The sequence below is a fragment of the Balaenoptera musculus genome, chromosome 8, assembly GCF_009873245.2.
Source record: "Balaenoptera musculus isolate JJ_BM4_2016_0621 chromosome 8, mBalMus1.pri.v3, whole genome shotgun sequence".
NCBI classification, from domain to species: domain Eukaryota; kingdom Metazoa; phylum Chordata; class Mammalia; order Artiodactyla; family Balaenopteridae; genus Balaenoptera; species Balaenoptera musculus.
Window position 1 is genome coordinate 9,627,479 of NC_045792.1, and position 20,266 is coordinate 9,647,744.

Consider the following 20,266-nt stretch of genomic DNA (forward strand, 5'->3'; position numbering starts at 1 on the left):
TGAAGCATCCCAACCACGCATGTGTTTCCGAAGGTCAGGTTAGGTTTGCGGATAATCTGGGCACAAATAATCAGGATAATCTGTGTTTCTTATCTCCCTTCCCAGACTAGACGCTGCCTGGGGGGTGGGAACCTGGTCTTCATACTCCTTTCTTTAGGAAGACCTACCATTTAGGGGTTTTTAAAAATCCTCATCATTGGCTACTCCCCTCAACCCATCACCTGACCAAAAGAGGCGCTCCGTTAAGTTCTGACTTAAGTGCTGTCGACCATAAATAAGTATTGCTCTGCTCTCTGAGTGCCTTGCTAGGCACAGGGGTAAGAGGGTAAGGAAGCTTAGAGCTTGACCTTAGGATGGAAAAGTGTGCAAACACTGTGGGCAGAGGCAGAGAAGTGGAATAACTGGATGCCCCGTCCCGCTGCATCTGCCCTCTCCCCAGCCAGAGGCGTGAGGGGCTCAGGAGGGGCTGACGGAGGTCATCTCCAAACCCCGTCCCCAAAAGGCCTGCACCTGCTGAGCCCCCCGAACCCACAGGGGACTCCTGGGGGCCTCCTCGGGGCAGGCAGAGTTCCTCCTGCCCTGCCCACAGCCAGCAGCTGTGGTCTGAAATCCTCAGAGCTAAGATGAGTTTTTAGCCTGAAGGTCACAGACTGTAGGATTAGCCCTGTAGCCACTCGTTCATCCCTCAGGAACGAGAACAGCTGTTGAACCCTGCTCCTCCCCAAAACCCTTACAGAGGCTTGAGACTATGATTAAGTCATCCCTCAGCTCTCTCTTCTTCAGGCTGTAGCCACCCACTTCCCCCGTGGGTATCATTTCCTGAGCCCCGCTGTTGTAAAACACCTATTATTCACCCTCCGTTCCCTCCAAGTTCTGCTCAGGCCTCTGAAATCCTGGGGTCCTGGGCAGACTCTGGCACGGGCTCCCTGACCTGGTTGCATCTGTGCAGGGCCTGAGCAGGGACATATCTCAACATCCACGACCTCCCGGGGCTGGTGCCATGCCCTCTGAGAGAAGACTTCTCCTCTGATCACCAGCCAGGATCCTAAGAACACCACGAGTCCCAGGCTGGATGGTGGGTGGAAGCATTAAGGGGAGCTCAGGCTGAGCAGCTCTCAGCGGGCAAGCGGAGGGAAGGAGCGGGCCAGGGTGAGCTCCTGGGGTCGCTCTACTGCACCAGGGAACTCCTGTAAGGGAATTTGTGACCCTCAATCAGCTTGCCTGGGGAATCAGGAATCACCCACCAGAGCAGGTACAAGGGGGTATCAGGACCTGCAGCCCCACCAGATCGGGGAGTGGGGGGCCTCCCTTCCCCAAAGGAATGAAACTAAGCCCTGGCAGGACTCTGCTTCTACATGGCACCAGGTAAGTAGGGAACAGACGCCCAGCCGAGGCAGTGTTTGGGGCACAGGCAGAGACATGGGGGTGGGGGGGGCGGGTCTGGTCTCCGACTCTGGGTGCAGTGGGAATGGTCCGCTCACTGACCTCAGCCAGCCTGCCAGGGGCAGTGGGGCCGGCCCTTCTGGGAAAGGGGCCAAGCCAGACGCATGGGCCAAGATGGGCGAGGGAAGAGGGAGGGGTGCGGAGCACTACAGACAATTCAACACCGGAGGGGAGACCAAAGACAGAGACAAAAGATGGCTTACTTTTGAGAGGCGCTTGTGAGACTAAGACCATGCATGCAAAGAAGGTATTTGGGAGATGGGGTGGGGGGGGAAGAAGAGGAAGAACAAGAAATCAAAAGACAAATTCAGGTGGGAAGCCAGCTCCCGAGCCTCCCGGCGTCCCCTCCCCTCCCCAGGGCCTGTGAGTCCAGCAGGTAAGAGAAGCTTTTGAAGGAGCATCTAGGCAAAGACATCTCCTGCTTCCCAAAGGACTAAGGGGGTGGGAGGTTGGGGAGAAGAAGGTCTCTGGGGACCATAAGTAGCCCAGGCCCCCCAGGGCTTATTTTATGCCCCTCCTTAGGCAAAGGCCCGGGGCTCAGGTGGCAACTCGGACACACCTGGGAGGGATGGAGAGCCCTGTCACCGTCCTCTTGGCCGGATGAGTACCAAGTAGGTTATTACCAAAGGCCAGGCAGGGTGATGGCCAGGGCGGAGGTTAAAACGGTATTCCGCAACCTTCCCTGAGGACTCCCTTCCTGGCACTACAGTTGTCCCAAATAATGTTCCCTTCTACCCCAAATTTGGAAGAGGTAGCAGGGCTAAACAGATGACCCCTCCTGACCCCCAGAGCACCTCTCCTCCAAGTCTCAAGGCACGTGAGGCTCCCTAGCCCCTAAAGAGAGATAACGGTCATTGCGGAGTCATTTTTCCAGCTGCCGGGGCCCTCTCGGAGTGCTTAGCTGAGATGATAAAATTTAACTAGGGTCTCCCCTGCCGGCCCCGCCTCACCTCACTGAATCAAGGCTATCTCTGGGACACTAGGGGCCGGCCAATCACGCCAGGTCCCTCGATGACGGGGTTCTCTGCCTCACCGTCCCCCCACTGCCAGCTTCCCTGCAGCCGGCTACTGAGCGAGGACAGAGTCCCCGGCGGGGTCGGGCTCACCTTGGAGTTCTTGCCAGCGCTGCGGCCCGACTGCGAGGAGCAGCTGCGCTGCACGCCCTGCTCCGGCGTGGACGGCGACTTGTCCGAGGAGTGGTCTGAGCCCTTCTCCACCATGGTGTCTCCGTCCGGGCTCTGAGCGGGTGGCGAGCGAGACCGCTTCCGGAGGATGGGGGAGCAGGCCGGCGTGCTGCGGTTGGAGTTACTGGCAGTGCTGCAGGGGGAAGACGGAGAGAGGGGGCGGGGTGGAGAGGGAGGAGGAGGAGAGACGAGCAGTCAGTGACTGAAGGCCAAAGACGGGTCCCAACGAGCCAGCTCGGGGAGCCAGGGTTCGGGGCTGGGGAGAAATAGGGAGCAAAGGGCCCAGCTACGGACTTGCTGCACCATAATACTGTTGCTGGCCAGGAGGGGGCGGTGGTGTCCACGTGAAATGGAAATAGCAACAGGAAGGGGTAAGTAGGGCAATTAGACATGGAGAGATTCGTTCACCCAGCCATCCATCTGACCATCTGTCTGTCCATCCATCCATCAGATATTGTTAGGACACCCCCGCCCCCCCCCATTATATGCCAAGAACTGTCTAGGGAACACGGAATATAAGATCTGAAAGGCTCATTAGAGATCATATCAATACTATCAGCTCATTTTATACATGCTGCAAAATCCAGTTTCTACATTTGGTTTTGGAGATATTTGCCCATAAAAATAACAAAAATAATCCCGCTTTCCAAAGCATTCACAACATATTATTTCACTGGGTCCTTAAATCATTCCACCAAGGTAGTAATGACAAGTGCCATAAGTCCTATTTTTAAAATGAAGACCAGTGCATGGCAAAGAGGATCAAGTGTCCTCTGATCACAGAGGGCTTAGAAACAAAATCTGGGTCTTCTGACTTGTAACTCACCCGCACTATTCTATTTCCTTGTAAGCCAGACTGGTTCCTGTTCCCTTCGCCCAGGGCAAAGATGAATGCAGCGGAAGTTCTCACATGCCATGTCTCCTCCCCCAAATTCACTTGCAAAAGGTACCTTTCACATCCCAGGGTACCAAATCCCCTCACACCAAGGCTTATAAACTGTGTAAATATTTAGCTTGTGTTCTTAATGGACTAGAGGAGATGAAGAAAGGAAGAGGAGAGGAAAATTAAGTGCAGTTAAGTTCTAACAGGTGCTTGCTTTGCTCTGAGAGAATGGAGGAAGGAAAGAGACGGGGGAAGGAAAGGTTATGGAGGAAAGAGATGGGAAACGGGAAACAAAGCCCACGTTGAGACTGGAAAGCCAAAGAAGCACGAGGGGAGGGGGTGAAAAGCCCAGGGCCTGGCACAGGGCAGTCAGAGCAGGGTCGGGGCTCTGGGCACAGCCGGATGGATGCGAGGCTGTCAGGGCCCCAGGAAGCACCCTGGGAAGCTGCATCCCCGCCTTCCCTCAGCGAGTGGAGTGCAGGGCGGGGAACACTGCCATTTGCATGAAGATCCAGCTGCAACCTCAGATGTCCCATCGGACCCACCTGCAATGAAAACCACGCCCCCTTTCAGCAGAACCTTCCACCTGGGGATCCTTGGCAGAGAGAAAAGGAAGGAAGCCCAAAAGCCCAAACCAGCAAGTGCAGGAGGAGGGCAGCAGTGGGGCGAGGGAAGGGCTCTGACTTTTGGAAGGAAACGGATGGAGAGAAGAAGCAAAAGGAGACCAGAGTAAAGGAAGCCAAACGTGACCAGAGGGCGTATGGGGACACGTAAGGCCGAATGTTTTGCTTTATCCCCAAACAGAATTTGAATTTGGAAACTCAGTTATAATACCACCAACAACTGTGATTTAGAAAGCGGCTTTTCAAGTTCTTACCCCACCGCCAACGTCCTTATCCTCTCCGACTTCTGAACTCATCCACTACCATCTCCAGCCAAACCCTGGACAAAGGAAATTACGTTCTTCTCCCTCGGTTGGAAGAGCTGGGCCTTAGAATAGCAGCAAGTGCCTCCTCGGACCCGCCCTGGGGTGGGGGCTGGGGGCCTCGGGATGGTCCAAGGAGCAGGATCAGGTGCTCCCCTCTCTGGGGGCAGCCCCCCCTCCCCTCGGGCCAACCTCAGTCCATGGCCAAACACTCCAGGGCTGAAACCGTCTCCTGGCACGGCTTCACTGGAAGAACAGCCAGGACCGGACCTCTGCCCCGCACCTCAACTAGTTCGCTCAGAGAAGCGAGAGCAAGAGTGGATGACACCAAGTGCACGCCCGTCTCGGACACGCGGACCCACGGCTGGGCTCCTGTCTTTTCCCGAGATAAGGGACATCCCCACAGAGGGTGATTCCAGACCCAGGAATAGAAAGGAGCTCCCTTTATCCTTCCTCAAACTGTGAATCCCTGAGAAAACTGCCTGTTGAGGGAAGATTCCAGCAAGGGGTGGGCAAAAAATTCCAACCGGGAGGAAACTCACCCCAACTATCCAAAACCGCATGAACCTCAGGCGCTCGAGGTCGACGTGCCTAGGAGATGTCCTCCGCCCCTAGTGACCCCACATCAGCTGACCCTCCATATGCCACCCGACGAGTACCAAAAACTCTGCTTTCAACACTTCAGTCAACCCTGAGAAAACCATAATTCAAAAAGAGTCATGTACCAAAATGTTCATTGCAGCTCTATTTACAATAGCCGGGACATGGAAGCAACCTAAATGTCCATCATCGGATGAATGGATAAAGAAGATGTGGCACATATATACGATGGAATATTACTCAGCCATAAAAAGAAACGAAATTGAGTTATTTGTAGTGAGGTGGATGGAGTTAGAGTCTGTCATACAGAGTGAAGTAAGTCAGAAAGAGATAAACAAATACAGTATGCTAAGACATATATATGGAATCTAAGGAAAAAAAGAAGAAAGAAAAAAAAAAGGTCATGAAGAACCTAGTGGCAAGACGGGAATAAAGACACAGACCTACTAGAGAATGGACTTGAGGATATGGGGAGGGGGAAGGGTAAGATGTGACAAAGTGAGAGAGTGGCGTGGACATATATACACTACCAAACGTAAAATAGATAGCTAGTGGGAAGCAGCCGCATAGCACAGGGAGATCAGCTCGGTGCTTTGTGACCACCTAGAGGGGTGGGATGGGGGGGGTGGGATAGGGAGGGTGGGAGGGAGGGAGACGCAAGAGGGAAGAGATATGGGAACATATGTATATGTATAGCTGATTCACTTTGTTATAAAGCAGAAACTAACACACCATTGTAAAGCAATTATACTCCAATAAAGATGTTAGAAGAAAAAAAAAAACACTTCAGTCAACAGACGATGTACACTATCACGCGCCATTTTACTCTCTGTGCTTATAAGGCTGTTGATTTGTGCTGCTGTTGAAAATCTCTCCCCTGACGACACACGCCTCTCTCTTCCATTCCTCCTCCTGTCTCAGCAGCGGGCTCCCCCCTGGCTCCTCCACCTGAAATTCAGTCCTTCCCCAAAGGTGGGCCCTTCACCACCTGAGCCAGTTCCTGTTTTCCATGACTTCAACTATGCCCGGAAGCAGAGGACTCCTCTACCTGCTTCTGGCCCTGTTAGCTTCAGCCCAGCAACCTGGTGCCACCGTGACATTTCCTCCAAACGGACGTGTCTCACGAGCACCTCAGATTCAAAACTGAGCTTGCCGTCTTTCCTCCCAAGCCGCCTCCCACTGCTGCCCAGCCTCGATGCCGTCCTCATTTCCTGCTCTCTCAAGCTGCAGGCCCATCTCTTGCATCTCACCCCACAAAAAGTGAGCCACTGAATCCCATCAATCCCATTTCCCTAAAGCTCCCATAACCCATCCCTCCCTTCCACCCCCAGGGCTCTAGTTCAAGCTCTCAATGCCTCCGGCCTAGACTTGTCTAATAACCTTCTAAGTAGTTTTCTCCTCTCCTTTCCTCTTTCGTGCCCATTCACACCTTTGTCCTTGAATCTTTCTAAATAAAAGCCTGATACTATCTTTCTGCCCCCTACTAGCGTTCCTATTAAAGTCCAAAATCCTCAGCATGGAATTCAAAGCTCTGTACTGAAAATAATTTGACACTTTCCCTAGATCTCAATACTTTCTCCTTGTACTCGCTCAAAGGGTGCCCATCTTCTCGTCCTACTTATCTTCCCCTGGTTTTCTTAATACACATTCTTCTTCTCCTGCCCCCTACCTCCCCAACTCACCACTTGTGCGTGAAGCGCTCTCTCCCTTCATATGTACCCAATGGAGTCCTGTTCATCTTTTAAGACCCATTTCAAACCTCACCTTCTCCAAAAAGCTTTTGTAAATCTCCACCACTGAACTGACCAAAGCATTTAACACGTTCTGCCTGGTGTTAAAGTGAAGACCTGCACACTCCTGGGCGCACACCTCTGAGCCTCCCTCCCTGCTCAAGGGGACACTCTGTAAGTAGTATGAGCTCAGCTAATGCCTGAAGCGAGTCTCATTCTAGTGCACACCCACGGCTTTAACAACCCCCAGGATCATGACAGCTCCCAAATCTGCACCTCTAACCTGCTAATATTAATACAAATAGCTAAAAGTTTATCAGTGCTTATGAATTCCTGGCACAGTGGCAAGCATTTATTAAGGCATTCTCTCATTTAATCTTCCCAACGAACCTGTGAAGTATTAATGGATATTACCAGTCCTGTTTTTCAGGTGCTAAATCAAACGACTGACAGATTAAGTAGTTTGCCCAGAGTCACACACATGGGTAAGTGGCTGGAGAGGCCTAATCAATCGTAGGCCTATCTGATTATAGAGCTTGTTCCCAGAACCAAGCATTCAGCAATGTCTGTTTGCTGGGTGACGAGACAGGAGGATAGATGAACAGGATTGATGGGGAGCTGAACGGATGGAAAGAAAGAAGGAATCAACTTTCTGCCTCTAGCCTTCAATCCATTCTCTATTTCACTGTCAAAATGAACTTTCCACAAAAAGTAAATGGGTCATTTTTGGCCCTCCTCTGCCCCTGGTTAAAGCCCTCTATGCTTTTCTACCTCCCTGGAATAAAATCTGAACTCCAAACTATGGTACAGAAGTTCCCCAACTGTCGACTCCAAGCTGCCTTTGAAAGCTCTGGCTTGGCTCCTCCTCCCAGGACACACTCGGCCTCAGCCATGAAGGCGTATTCACGGGTCCCCTGGCACGCTCCCTCACTCTTCCACGTTGTATCAGTCTTTCCCACCCAACACTTACACTCAAGACTAAGCCCAAGTATCACCCTCACGCCCCACCCCATGCTCCACCTCCACTCTGATCCTTCGCTAAACAGGAAAAAATGTTAGGAGCTACTACAGTCCTAACTAGGCAAAATCACAGCTAGACTCGTTCGATTCCTAAAACTCTTTTACTTTTACTAAACTTTTTTATTTAGTATTTTTTCCTTTGGCCACGCTGTGCGGCTTGTGGGATCTTAGTTCCCCGACCAGGGATGGAACCCGGGCCCTCGGCAGTAAAAGTGCCGAGTACTAACCACTGGACCGCCAGGGAATTCCCCCTAAAACTCTTTTAAAAGGCACTCCATCATCCTACAGATTCGGGTGTCCTGCTGAGCAAATAAAACCAATTCTTATGAATCTCATAACCTGTAATACTGTTTTTCCAACAAACTCTACGATGTGTGCCATTAATCTGATCCTGCCACCCTTATTAACAATAGTATTACATTATATTTCAAAATCCTTGGATTTTAAAGCTAAAAATGACCTTCGGTTTGCTGTAGAAAGAAAGGAAGACACGGATTTTGGAGGGGCTATTGGAGTAAGACCCCCCCTTTCAGATTTCAGAATTAACATAGCCAACTCTTAACTTCACATATAAGAAACCTGAGAGGGCTTCCCTGGTGGCGCAGTGGTTGAGAATCTGCCTGCCAATGCAGGGGACACGGGTTCGAGCCCTGGTCTGGGAAGATCCCACATACCGCGGAGCAACTAGGCCTGTGAGCTACAATTACTGAGCCTGCGCGTCTGGAGCCTGTGCTCCGCAACAAGAGAGGCCGCGATAGTGAGAGGCCCGCGTACCGCGATGAAGAGTGGCCCCCACTTGCCGCAACTAGAGAAAGCCCTTGCACAGAAATGAAGACCCAACACAGCCATAAATAAATTAATTAATTAAATTAAATAAAAAAATTTAAAAAAAAAAGAAACCTGAGAAATAGAGGTTAAAGGTTAAGTGCCTGGCCAAGGGGATAGGACTTCACATCTGGATCTTCTGTTCCACAAACATTTACTGAGCACCTGGAATAATACTAGGCGTTCAAGTTCATACTGATGAGTCAAAAGGATCCTTGTGCTTGGGACATTACCATCGGGAAGAGCTAGACACGTATTCCTCTCATTTTAATATAAGCAACAAGTGGTGTGACAGGAGAGAGGAAAGGAACCTTAGAGGTCAAGAAAGGCTTCCTTGAAGATATGGCCCTTGAGACTTAAGCTGGGTCCTGAAAAATGTGTCAGAGTTAATTACATGGGACTGAGTGAACTGATGAGGATGAGTATAATTTTTGTGACTTTCTGTCTGAATTAAAAAAAAAAAAAATCCAACAAGGACTCAGAGGCAAAGAATATACAAATCAATTTTCACTGCAAAGTAAAGGAGCTGTTACAGTGGAGGATTACTGGACTGAATGTCAATATTATGACATAGTATGAGTGTGTTTCATGTTTGGTAATTGCAATCATTGTTGCTTTTGCTGTGGTCATCCATGTACAATGCTTGGTGTCAGTGTATTTATCTCTTGTAAAAATAAAATACAGTGTGTGTGTGTGAAAAAAAAAAAATGTGTCAGAGTGAGCCAGGTGAAGGGCGTGGTAGTAGGAGGGAAGAGAACGTTCCTGAAAACAAAAAAAAAGAACCCACAAAAACCAAAACAACAGCATGAACAAAGGTATGAAGGCCTAAAATAGCATGGAGTACACAGAGCAGTACAAGGAACTGTGTGTTTTTGAAGCATAACACACTTGAGCGAATACTTAAGAGATTCTTGTCCTCATCAACTCTCCCCAGTAACAGGTCAGCTGAGACCCCCTGAACCACCTTTAACCCCTGCGGGGTGGGGGGGCCCAGAGGTCATTCATTCACTTCCCATCTCTCCTATTTTATTTTATGACTATTATTTTTTTTGATACAGACCATTTTTAAAGTCTTTATTGAATTTGTTACAATGTTGCTTCTGTTTTATGTTTTTTGGTTTTTTGGCCACGAGGCAGGTAGGATCTTAGCTTCCTGACCAGGGATCAAACCCGCATCCCCTGCAGTGGAAGGCGAGGTCGTAACCACTGGACTGCCAGGGAAGTCCCCCATCTCTCCTATTTTAAAACCTCCATTAAAGACTATGTCACTCCTCCCCTGGTTACTTTGCTCACAAACAGTGCTTCCTTAAGTCTGACCACAGTACCTCATGCTACAGTTTGATCCTGCTTCCCATAGTTAGGTCTGGCTGAAGTCCCTGAGAAACAGGGGCACATGGAAAGAGGACCAAGGCTCTTGGGCCTTCTGTGGCGACCCTCCTGGCCGCATCTCCCACCCCCACTCGAGACGTGGGAGCCACGGCCCCAGTCTGCTTGGCCTTCTGTTTCCATCCTTCTGCCCGTGTAGTCCTGCAGGCCAGCTCCCTGATCAGCCACCCACACGGTTTCAGACCCCCGAGCAGAGCAGGATAGTCAGCTGGTGTCCCAGTGCTCCTCATTTTTTTTAAAAATATATTTTATTTATTTATTTATTTTTTTTTTAAATTTTTTTTTTTTTTTAAATTTTTTATTTTTTTAATGCTATTCTTGTCTGCTTACATTCTTTTTATGTATGTATGTATGTATGTATGGCTGTGCTGGGTCTTCGCTTCTGTGCGAGGGCTTTCTCTAGTTGTGGCAAGCGGGGGCCACTCTTCATCGCGGTGCGCGGGCCTCTCACTATCGCAGCCTCTCTTGTTGCGGAGCACAGGCTCCAGACGCGCAGGCTCAGTAATTGTGGCTCACGGGCCCAGTTGCTCCGTGGCATGTGGGATCTTCCCAGACCAGGGCTCGAACCCGTGTGCCCTGCATTGGCAGGCAGATTCTCAACCACTGCGCCACCAGGGAAGCCCTATTTTATTTATTTATTCATTTATTTTTGGCTCTGTGTCGGGTCTCTGTTGCTGCATGCGGGCTTTCTCTAGTTGCGGCGAGCGGGGGCTACTCTTCGTTTCGGTGTGCGGGCTTCTCATTGCGGTGGCTTCTCTGGCTGTGGAGCACGGGCTCTAGGCGCACGGGCTTCAGTAGTTGTGGCAGGTGGGCTCAGTAGTTGCGGCTTGCGGGCTTAGTTGCTCCGTGGCATGTGGGCTCTTCCCGGACCAGGACTCGAACCCGTGTCCCCTGCATTGGCAGGCAGATTCTTAACCACTGCGCCACCAGGAAAGTCCCCCAGTGCTCCTCATTTAAGTTAACTTGTTTGCTTGCAGCAAAGTTAACTGTTTCTGCCCCAGGGATTGCAAGATATGTACCTGTCGCCCCACCCCCAGAGGCTCCTTTCTGGCTCTCAGGTCACTGTGCGTTCCGGCCCTGGCTCATTCCCAATCAGACCCCCTCCTTCCCACCCCTGGACACTTCATGTTCACTCTATGGTTCGCCCTGAGCACAGCTCTGCCATGACCTGGATGATCAAACGTATGGCTGTCACAACTTCAGTGCCCCATACTGGTACTTTTTTAAAGACTGCCTAATACATTCCAGCGCACCCCACCTTAATAGAAAGAGCATTTAATTAGAAATTTAGAAAGCCAGTTTCAAATGAAACGTTTGTTTGCCGAAGGCCTGCTTGGGCTCTGCAGGGTCAGGATTAATCGCCAGTGTGCAGCGTAAGCAGGCTCAGTGTTGAGTCCCAGCTTTGCCACTTGCTGTGTGACCCCGGCCTCTAAGCCTTATTTTTCTCATCGGACCAATGAGAGATACTAATACCTATCTCAGAGGATTGTTGTGTTAAGTGAAATAACGTAAGTGAAATCTTTAGTGCAGTGCCCGATACATAATGAATGATCAATAACTATTTCTGAGCTGCTGTTATTAAGCAGGTTTTTGTCCCTCTCTGTAAAAAGTGGAATAATTATCCTTGCCCTTTTTCCTCAGAGGGTTATATGGACATGCTTTGAATGCTCCCAAACATTACTTCCCATAGGAGGGACCAAATCCACGTGGGGTGCTTTCTTGAAGTGCAAAATCCCAGCCCCACCCCCACTCAATAAATGACAATTTCCAGGGGATGGTCTTATGAATCCGCATTTTAAACAAGCACCATAGCTCATTCTGATGCACCCCAAAATTTGAGAACCAGTGTTCCCAAGGACTAAACCCTATAAGGATCAAGGGATAAGTGACCGTATCTGCCCCAGATGACAGAAACCTGCTTGTAACTCTCTTGAGTGCATCAGCTGTTCAGTGTCTGCCGGGTGGGTGGGCTGTAACAGAAAATCAGTTGAGCTTGTCAGAGGAAGTGCCAATGGAAGAGACCCCAGGGTTGCTGGGGAGTGGGCATGAAGGTGTGGTTCTCAAGGTAATACTACGACTCAGCACACCTTTTTTTGGTGCAGGAGCCTGACAATTATCATTAGATCCCACGCCCACAGCCATATTACAAACACCGCTCCCCTCCCTGCCTTTAGTAGCATCTAGTTAAAGCTGATTCCTAATTCCTTCCTAATTCCTAACAGCCGACTATTCTGTTATCTAGCTATGCCCCTCCCATCCCCATGCCAATTCTGAAGTTTCATCAGTAATCCTCCTCAGCTCTTTATAATAGCACTGCAAATATCCATGCAAATTAGCCAGCTCCACTTTGAATTTTCCCATAGCACATGTTCCAGTGTCTGAGATAATATGGCCATAGGTGTATGCGCGTAATAGTTGCATGAAATGTACATGCTTCCTGCAAATGCCTCCATTAGATCTGTCCACCTAAACTGGTTCCAGATTCAGAGTTGACGAGGATTCCCTGAAGATGGTTGTTTTTCAATCCCTCTCTGTATTCCTGCTTGTCACTTAGTGTCTCTGTACCCATAAATCCACAGCACGGTAGATGGGAAGGGCAGACCCAACCAGAACTTTGCAGAGGAGGAAAAATAGCCCAGATCACAAATCCCAGCTGGGCCCCAAATTCCCCTTGGGCCATCCTCCTTGGAGAGCAAAATACCAAGTCACTTAGAAAAAAAATTTCCCAGGCCTGCCTCAGTTCTTGTTATGATGCGCCGGAGCTCCAGGTCTTGGCCCCCTTTACCCATGAAAATAAAACCACAGTCTCAGGTGCCCGAGGGATGACTGTTGCAGAGAAAGAGTCAGAGTCCTCTTACTGTTACGGATGGAAGCACAGGCCCGGGGAGACGATGTGACTGTCCACCAAGGGGTTAACAGGCAGCTGGAGAGGGTGCTCAGCAGGGTTAAGTCTCAGTAGCTTCCCCCCACCCCCGTGCTTTTTAGGGTACTGGATGGGGTGGGGTCTTGAAAGGATGGAAAAATGTACTATTGTTCCTCCTAAGAGGAGCTCCTGGTGACCGTGTATAGAACTCACTCTTTGAGAGCCTATCACTTAGAATCTAAACCCGGCAACAACTCTGCCATTGGGTCCAACGCCTTCTCTTAGGGAGAAAAAGCCAAGTGTGCTTTTTGCGTCAAACTGTGATTACCTGCTTGAAGAAAGGGGCCAGACAGCTTCTGGAGAGATGCCTTTTTGTTGTTGCTGGGGTTTTTTGTTGGTTTGTTTGTTTATGGCACAGAGGTTCTCTTCCCAACTTATGCTAAAGCAGGTCTCTCTCAGCCTGGTCCCAGCATGCCACACTTTGGCCTGGATGTAGCATCGTGTTGCATTTCAGCAAAGGGCAGGGAAGGAGAGGAATCCTGGGATGATGCCTTTCTTTCCTAACCCAGCTCATACAGCGCAGCTGCAGAGCCTGACACTGAGCAGGCCTCCCTCCACTGCTGCAAGAGCAAGATTTACACAGAGATGAACATCTCGCTCAGGCTCTTCTGTTCTAGTAACTTGCTGAAATGCCCCGGGGGCTTTCCAAGTTGGGCCTTTGGGTGAAATATACACAGTGTTCAGGGAAAGGTTCTGTCTGAAATTTGGAACCAAGAAGGTGGAACTAGACTGTTGCCAGGTCAGACCATGGGCAGAGACACCTTACAAATGGAAGCCTGACAATTCTCCAGACTCACTATCTGGCCACTGGTCATCCAAACATTGGTTCACAGGGTCCACGTGGCCCAGGCTCCACCCTCTCTCTGCACTCCGTCCCTCATTGGTCTCCATCTCTGTAGATACTGTGTAGATAATTCAGGGCACTTCTTATGGTCAATAAGTTCCACGGACCCATTCTTCCTTCCCTATCTTGTTCAAGTACCTATGGAAAGTTAATTTTTTTTTATCTTACAAAGGGAATGAAAGGTGGCAGAGCCCATCCAAAACATCTGCAGCCAGCTGGCTAATTTAATACCTTCTAGGTACATACTAGATACATTCTCATTAGGGAGCTACTTAAGCCTGGAAGGACCTACTTGTGGGGAAAGTCTTAGCATTGACTTCAATTGTTGATGAACTTATTAACTGAGCAATTAATGAAAGGGCAAGGTACATGGAAAGTGTTTGGCCAAGGAGAAAGGCAGAAGAACATCAGTTACCCTACTACTGGTGTTCCTGGTCCAGAGAGGTGATGGGTGAAGACAGGGCTGGAGAGCGGGCAAAGGTTGTCTGACTCTCCAACACAAGCCAAGGAGAGATCGCTCATCACAGTGGCTGCAGCCTCCATCCACCCTACTCCCCCACTCCCTGGCTTTCCTACAGCTTCTGTTCAGCCCAGAGTTTGGAATTCAATCCAGGAACAGGCATGACAAACACTATTTTTCATTTCCATGGAGACCAGGGCCCGCAATAGAACCAAGACTCCATGCCTGAAATGCCAAAACAGGCTGACCCACTTTTCCTCCTTCCTACAAAAACAAAATAAGTTTGTTTGGGTCCTGCCAGAGCTGAGGGAGAAGGCAGGGCTCCAGTTATCTCTATGGACATTTCGAAGAGGAACAAATGATGATAACCTTTGAAAACTCTGATGATGCTACAGAACCAGTGTCAGAAGTCAAAGTCAGACGTGAATTGTTTTGCGCAAAGGGTTCACAGGCCGCACCAAATCCATCCTGTGTCCTTGTCGTAACCTTCTGGAGGGATGGACTTAATGACTAGCAATCCAACTCCTGGGATCTAAACTCAGGGATCTGTTTCCTCAACTTTCTCTTGTACCACTTTCTCCCTCAATCTATTCTGGCCTCCTTGGACCTTTCTGTTCCTCCAACACACCAAGTTCACCCCTGCCACAGAACTCTCACTCTAGAGTTTTGAATTTTGATTCCTTTTCAACTTTTAGATCAAAGTTCAAATGTCACCTCCCCCAAGCAGCCTGTCTTGAAGGACCACTGCACCTAATGCAGCCTCCCTGTCTCCAGGCAATCACTATCACATCGTGCCATTTCCCACCTTCACGGCACTTATCAGGAGCTGAAGTAGTCTTATTCTTTGTTGTTGAGTTGCTTACACTAGATTGAACACTCCACGGGGGCCGGGGCCTTGTCTATTGTGTGGTTCCCCAGTGCCTCTAGCTCAATGACTGGGGATCACAGATATGTATTGCATGAATAAAGGAATGCACTCATTTTAAAGCCACTGTTCAGCCACTCTGTTAGATATTTCTTTCTTAAGCCTGCCCCAAATCAGCCTTCTTATAACAGCCCATTGGTTCTTGTTCTGACTTCTGTATCCATGAAAACTAAAATGTGACATCACTTCCAGACTTTGCTGGCCTGATCACTTTGTCTAGACGTAAGTGTACATGTTTGAGTTTAAATACTGAGCTGTTTTGTGCCCTTGAGAAAAGTCACTTTATCTTTCTGTGTACCTGTGTTCCCTGCCTACTGGATGATCACAATCTAGCTTACTAGGATGACCGGAAGAAGCTAAAAACAAACAAACAAACAAACAAAAAACCCAACTAATTAGCCGGTGCATCCCCAAAGTAAAGGGCTTCCTGTAATTTGCTCATGGAGGGAAAAAGGGGGTTAGAAGTAAGAAGTCAGTTTCCAGCTAAGGAACTGCATCCTGTTTCTAAATTCTGTCCTGTCCACGAGGCAAAGACAAGGGATGAGAATACAAATTGCTGGTATTCACATCTTCAGCTAGTCCCCACTTCCACAGGGCTAGGAGGATAAAGACTTAACATGAAGCTGAAGATGCTGAAATTAAACATAGGAACTTACTGGTGGTGTACAATTTCCTTTCTCTGAGTTTGTTCACAACAGGACAAACACCTAACATTTGGGAAACAGTCCTGCCGGATTCACAGGCAGTGTTGACCGAACTGCTCTCTGACAGTCTGTAGTCTGGAAGGGGTCTCAGTGGTCATGTAATCTCACCTCCCACGGGACACAGGAATTGCCTCTTTGAGGCCCTGTCAATAGGCACCTCCCCCCACCCCCACTTCAGGTTTCCTAGGAGAGAGCACCCATTAGGTGGTTAGGTTCCAACGCACATGTGTTGGAACAGCTCCAAAGGGACTTAATTTTAAGCGCCACGGTCCTTACTTCTCCACGATTCTCGGTGATCATTCTCCATCCAGCTCTCTCTGAGCTACACAGTTAAGCTGACCTTGTGGATTGGATGTCATTAAACAAGCATTTACTGAACACCTAGTATGTGTCTCCTACTGTGTGATACGTATTCATCCTGAGGGCCCCACAGGGCAGCGACTGTGCCGTTGTCCTTTGTAGATACGCAAGGATTACATACACAGTACTAAACATGCTGGGCACACAATAGGGTCTTTATACTGTTACACTTGACTCACTATCAATCTCGGTCAAATCTAAGTACAATCTACCCAAAGTATTTCAGAAGCCTCAACACTCAGGAGAACGGGACCTTGTGAAAGTGGAAAGGTGCTAAGCTATTCCAGGAAGCCCCTTCCTTGAAGGAGATTTCCAATCCATTGGGGGGCCACAAATCACCAGAACAAGGCAGGGAGGAGTTCAACTGAATAGAACATCCAGCTTGTTCTAAGTTTGCTCCACAAGGGCCCCCTCCCCCATCCCGCGCAAGAGAAATGTTACTACTAAAACTGAAAGGAACTTGTGCCGGATCCATCCGTCCATCCATCCATCCATCCATCTAACAAACGGCTGAAGAGAACATGCTCCAGATAATGCTCTAGGCATTAGGGAAACAGGCTCTACCTCTAAGGAACCCACCGTCCATGAGAGAGACAGACATGTAATTAACCCTGCGGTTAAGACCTACTTGGATTCAGTCAAACAGTTCCCCTCATCACCTGTCAAGGGAGCTGGGCAGTCCCGACTCGGCCCCTTCGCTGTGTATGATATGGGGGCAAACCCCTCCTCCCTGAGCTTCGGCTTTCGTTATGCAAGAAGAGCGAGTGTGAATATATCTTAGCCCCCCACAGAGACAGAGACGTGAGAGGGGGTGACAAAGAGCATATAAAGGACACACCGTGAACTCCTGAGAACAGCGGCTTCTCTGAGACACAGGGACCCCGATCTACATCAGGCAAAGGATCCAGAAACAAGATCCAGGCAGTCTGGGCTCCTAGTTAACTCAGCATCGGCAGCTCTCCCTCTCGTCAGGGCCACGCCATCTCAGGTACCAGAGGCCGCTGCCGTGCTGTCAGGAGAAAGTTCCTAGCCAGGCAGGCAGGCTAAGGGGTGTGCAGGGTGTATATAGGTGGATGGGGTAAGGAGCAGCATTGGGTGCACCCTTCCCTCCCGTCACTCCTCCCCAACCTCGCCGTTTGAGCCAAGTGTATGGCTCATCGCCTCCAGAACCTATGGATTCAAACCCAGTTCTGACTCACTTTCTGCCAGAGATCAAACAGAAGCAGGCTGAGGAATAACCATTATGTAAAAATCATAGAAATTTTAGAACAAAGAGATCTGTAAGAGGGGTCGGCCAATCTGCCCGGTTGCAAGCAGATACCTATGTCACCCAAGAGAGGCTGTACCCTCACTTAAAATATATTCAGAGTACAAAATTCCAGGGCTTCCTCCTCTGAGCCTTCTCATTGTCTTCTGCTACCATCAGCAAGTTCTTTATGATTAAAAAAAAAAAAAAACCTGTTATAATTCCTCTGGGTGGAATGAATCTAATGCCTCAACCCTATTTTTAGAAGTTTAAAATCATTTCTCCTACATCTCCACCTAATCTTTGTTTAGAGTCTACCTCAAGTGACAGAGAGATAATTAAATGATGATGTAACTCATTTCACCTTAGGACAACTCTTCTTATTTTAAGCTCAATCTGTTTCCTGTGGCTTCCCACCAAAGGTCCTATATCTATCTACCCGCTTGGCAGGTGTAGAATAAATCTCACTCCTCTTCCACATGGCGCTTTTGACGTGGCTCTCAGGCTCCCTCAGTCTTTTCTTCTCCAGACTTGCTGGTCCCTCTGGCCATCCCTCACACAGCACAACTATGGATCCCTTAGCCACTGGGTTCGCTCTCCTCTGAACGAATTCCAGTTCATCTCAATCGCCCTTAAACTGTGGAGCCCAGAAATGACTGTAGGACAGAAAAGAAGTGCTCTGATGACCTCAGAATAGAGCAGAACCATCACTCCATGTGCTCTGGAAATCAGAGTGCAAACATATATTTTTGGAGTCATATTCTGAATCAGAGGAATCTGGAATTAGTCACTCTTCTCTTATGAGTCTCTGGCTACAGCCTCCAGGCTAAGGAGAGCGCGGGCACGTGTAACGTATGTATGCATCCCTACAAGGGACACTCCCCGCCCCCACCATTCCTTCCCCCAACCAGACAAACCCAAGTTCCAGTGGGATGAAGAAGAACCCACTCAGTCCTCAGCCCAACTCAGGTGATACTACAATTCGGAACGTTTATATGCATATTTCCAGGCCAGATACAAAACCACAGCCCTTAAGAGATTCTGGAGATGTCATGTCCTTCGCAAATGCTTTCCCTCCTTCTAGTCCAAACATTTGCTCCTTGGACCCTTACTGCCTGACTTACAGAGAAGGTGAGGTTTCGCCTGGCTGGCCGAGAGCAATGCTGTGAGGTTCTGTCTGAGGCCATTAGGAAAACTGAATCCAGCCCTGTCTCATCTGTCACCGGAATAGAAGGGAGCGTGTGTGCGAACACGTGCACAGTGAAGGCTGCGCACGCCCTTCACACTTTCCTAAGGAGGTCTCAGGTGATTATCAGGCCGTTCAAATCAGGACTACTTCATGGGTCAGCAAACTACGACCCACAGGCCAAATCCGGCCTACCACCCGTTTTTGTGTGACCCACAAGCTAAAAATGGTTCTTACATTTTTAAACGGTTGGGGGAAAAAAAAAAAAAAAGAATATCTTGTGACGTGTGAAAATTATATGAAAGGGAAATTTCAGAGTCCATAAATAAAGTTTTATTGGGAAAACAGCCACGTGCGTTCATCCTTATACGTCTGTGGCTGCTTCCGCTGTACAAAGCATTACAAGAGAGATGGCCTGGCCCACAAAGCCCAAAGTATTCACTCTCTGGCTCCTTACAGAAACAGCTAGCAAACCCTAGTCTCACAAAATGTGTGACCTTGAAAGGTCTGTTCTGTGAGTCTGCCTCTCCTCCGTCAAGTTGAAGAGGAGGGTGTCTGTGTCCCACCGACAAGGCCCCTGTGCTTGACGACTCCACAGTGGAAGGAAGGGGCTGCAGGCTGAGCTGCCGCCTGCAGAAGAAATGTGTAGGGCCAGGGAAGAGAGGAGGGGTTTTTCTCCAGGTAGGATGACAGAAGCTCCCACTCCTCCATTCTCTCCCAATGGGGTACTACCGTCCATGGCCTTGACACTGACACTCTCCTGCCAACGGCAGCTCCCCGAAACGTCCCTTCCTCTTCCCTTCTTCCAAAGCCAGCTCTTTCCAGCCCGTCGCGAACTTCGCTAACCTATGGAGTGCTATCCAAGGCAACGGAGGAAAGCAGGCCCACCTTAAGTCTGCCGGGAGAGAAGAGGCGGGAAGCAGAGGAGCCAGGCGGTGTCCACAGAAGCTAACAAGTGTCAGAGAAAGTAAAGAGGCAAAGATCCCTTTCCCCAGCCCTGGCTGGGCGCTTGGCTGAGTCCCCAGGGAGACAGAGCTTCAAGTCCTCCCCTACCCTCCACTTACCTAAATTAAGCAAATAACTAACAATACAAGGAGGCGTGGGGGAGTAAGGCCCCCGCCACTGGGTACCTATTTTCTGAAAACACATGGCAACTCTCTGAGCCAAATGCTGGCTAAGCCAAAGAATAAACAAATCCCTTTATTTCCCTGAGACGGGAGCTATCGACTTCCCCTCTGGTGCCCTCCCCCTGCTAGCCGGACCTATCCACCCGTCCCACGGCTCTTCCCCGCAGGAGGAGCCGGATCTGTCTACATCTGAGAGGGTGGCCTGCCTTCTAACCCTCCAGCCCGCCTCCCCTCCCTTGCTAACCACTGCTCTGGTCACCTCTCCCCCACCAGGGGCACCCCAGAGCTAAGTCGGTGGGTGGAGAACAGGAGCACATGGCCTGTCCACACCTCCCCCAGAAGCTCCGGCCAGCTCTCCGTGACGCACCGCTAATGCGATCCTCTGCCCTCTTTTCTCCGAGTTCGGGGACCCTGAATAAGTCTTGCTGGCCAAGGGGACCCCACCAGCCTCAACCCAACCCCTCCCTCCACCAGCCCCAGGCCCACCCCTCAGTG

At 49.6% G+C, this 20,266-nt stretch overlaps 1 protein-coding gene across 3 annotated transcripts in view; it reads right to left on the minus strand.

Annotated features, from left to right (window-relative positions):
• GRAMD1B (GRAM domain containing 1B) overlaps window positions 1-20,266 on the minus strand; it is a 178,474-nt gene that overhangs the window by 44,601 nt on the left and 113,607 nt on the right. For 2 of the 3 annotated variants that reach the window (XM_036860721.1, XM_036860719.1), the window contains exons 3-4: window positions 2,550-2,760; window positions 1,647-1,667 (exon numbers count right to left, since the gene is read on the minus strand). In XM_036860721.1, coding sequence (XP_036716616.1) covers window positions 1,647-1,667; window positions 2,550-2,760 — 232 coding nt within the window. The remainder of the gene's footprint in view (window positions 1-1,646; window positions 1,668-2,549; window positions 2,761-20,266) is intronic. The other variant, XM_036860720.1, reaches the window with a different exon arrangement.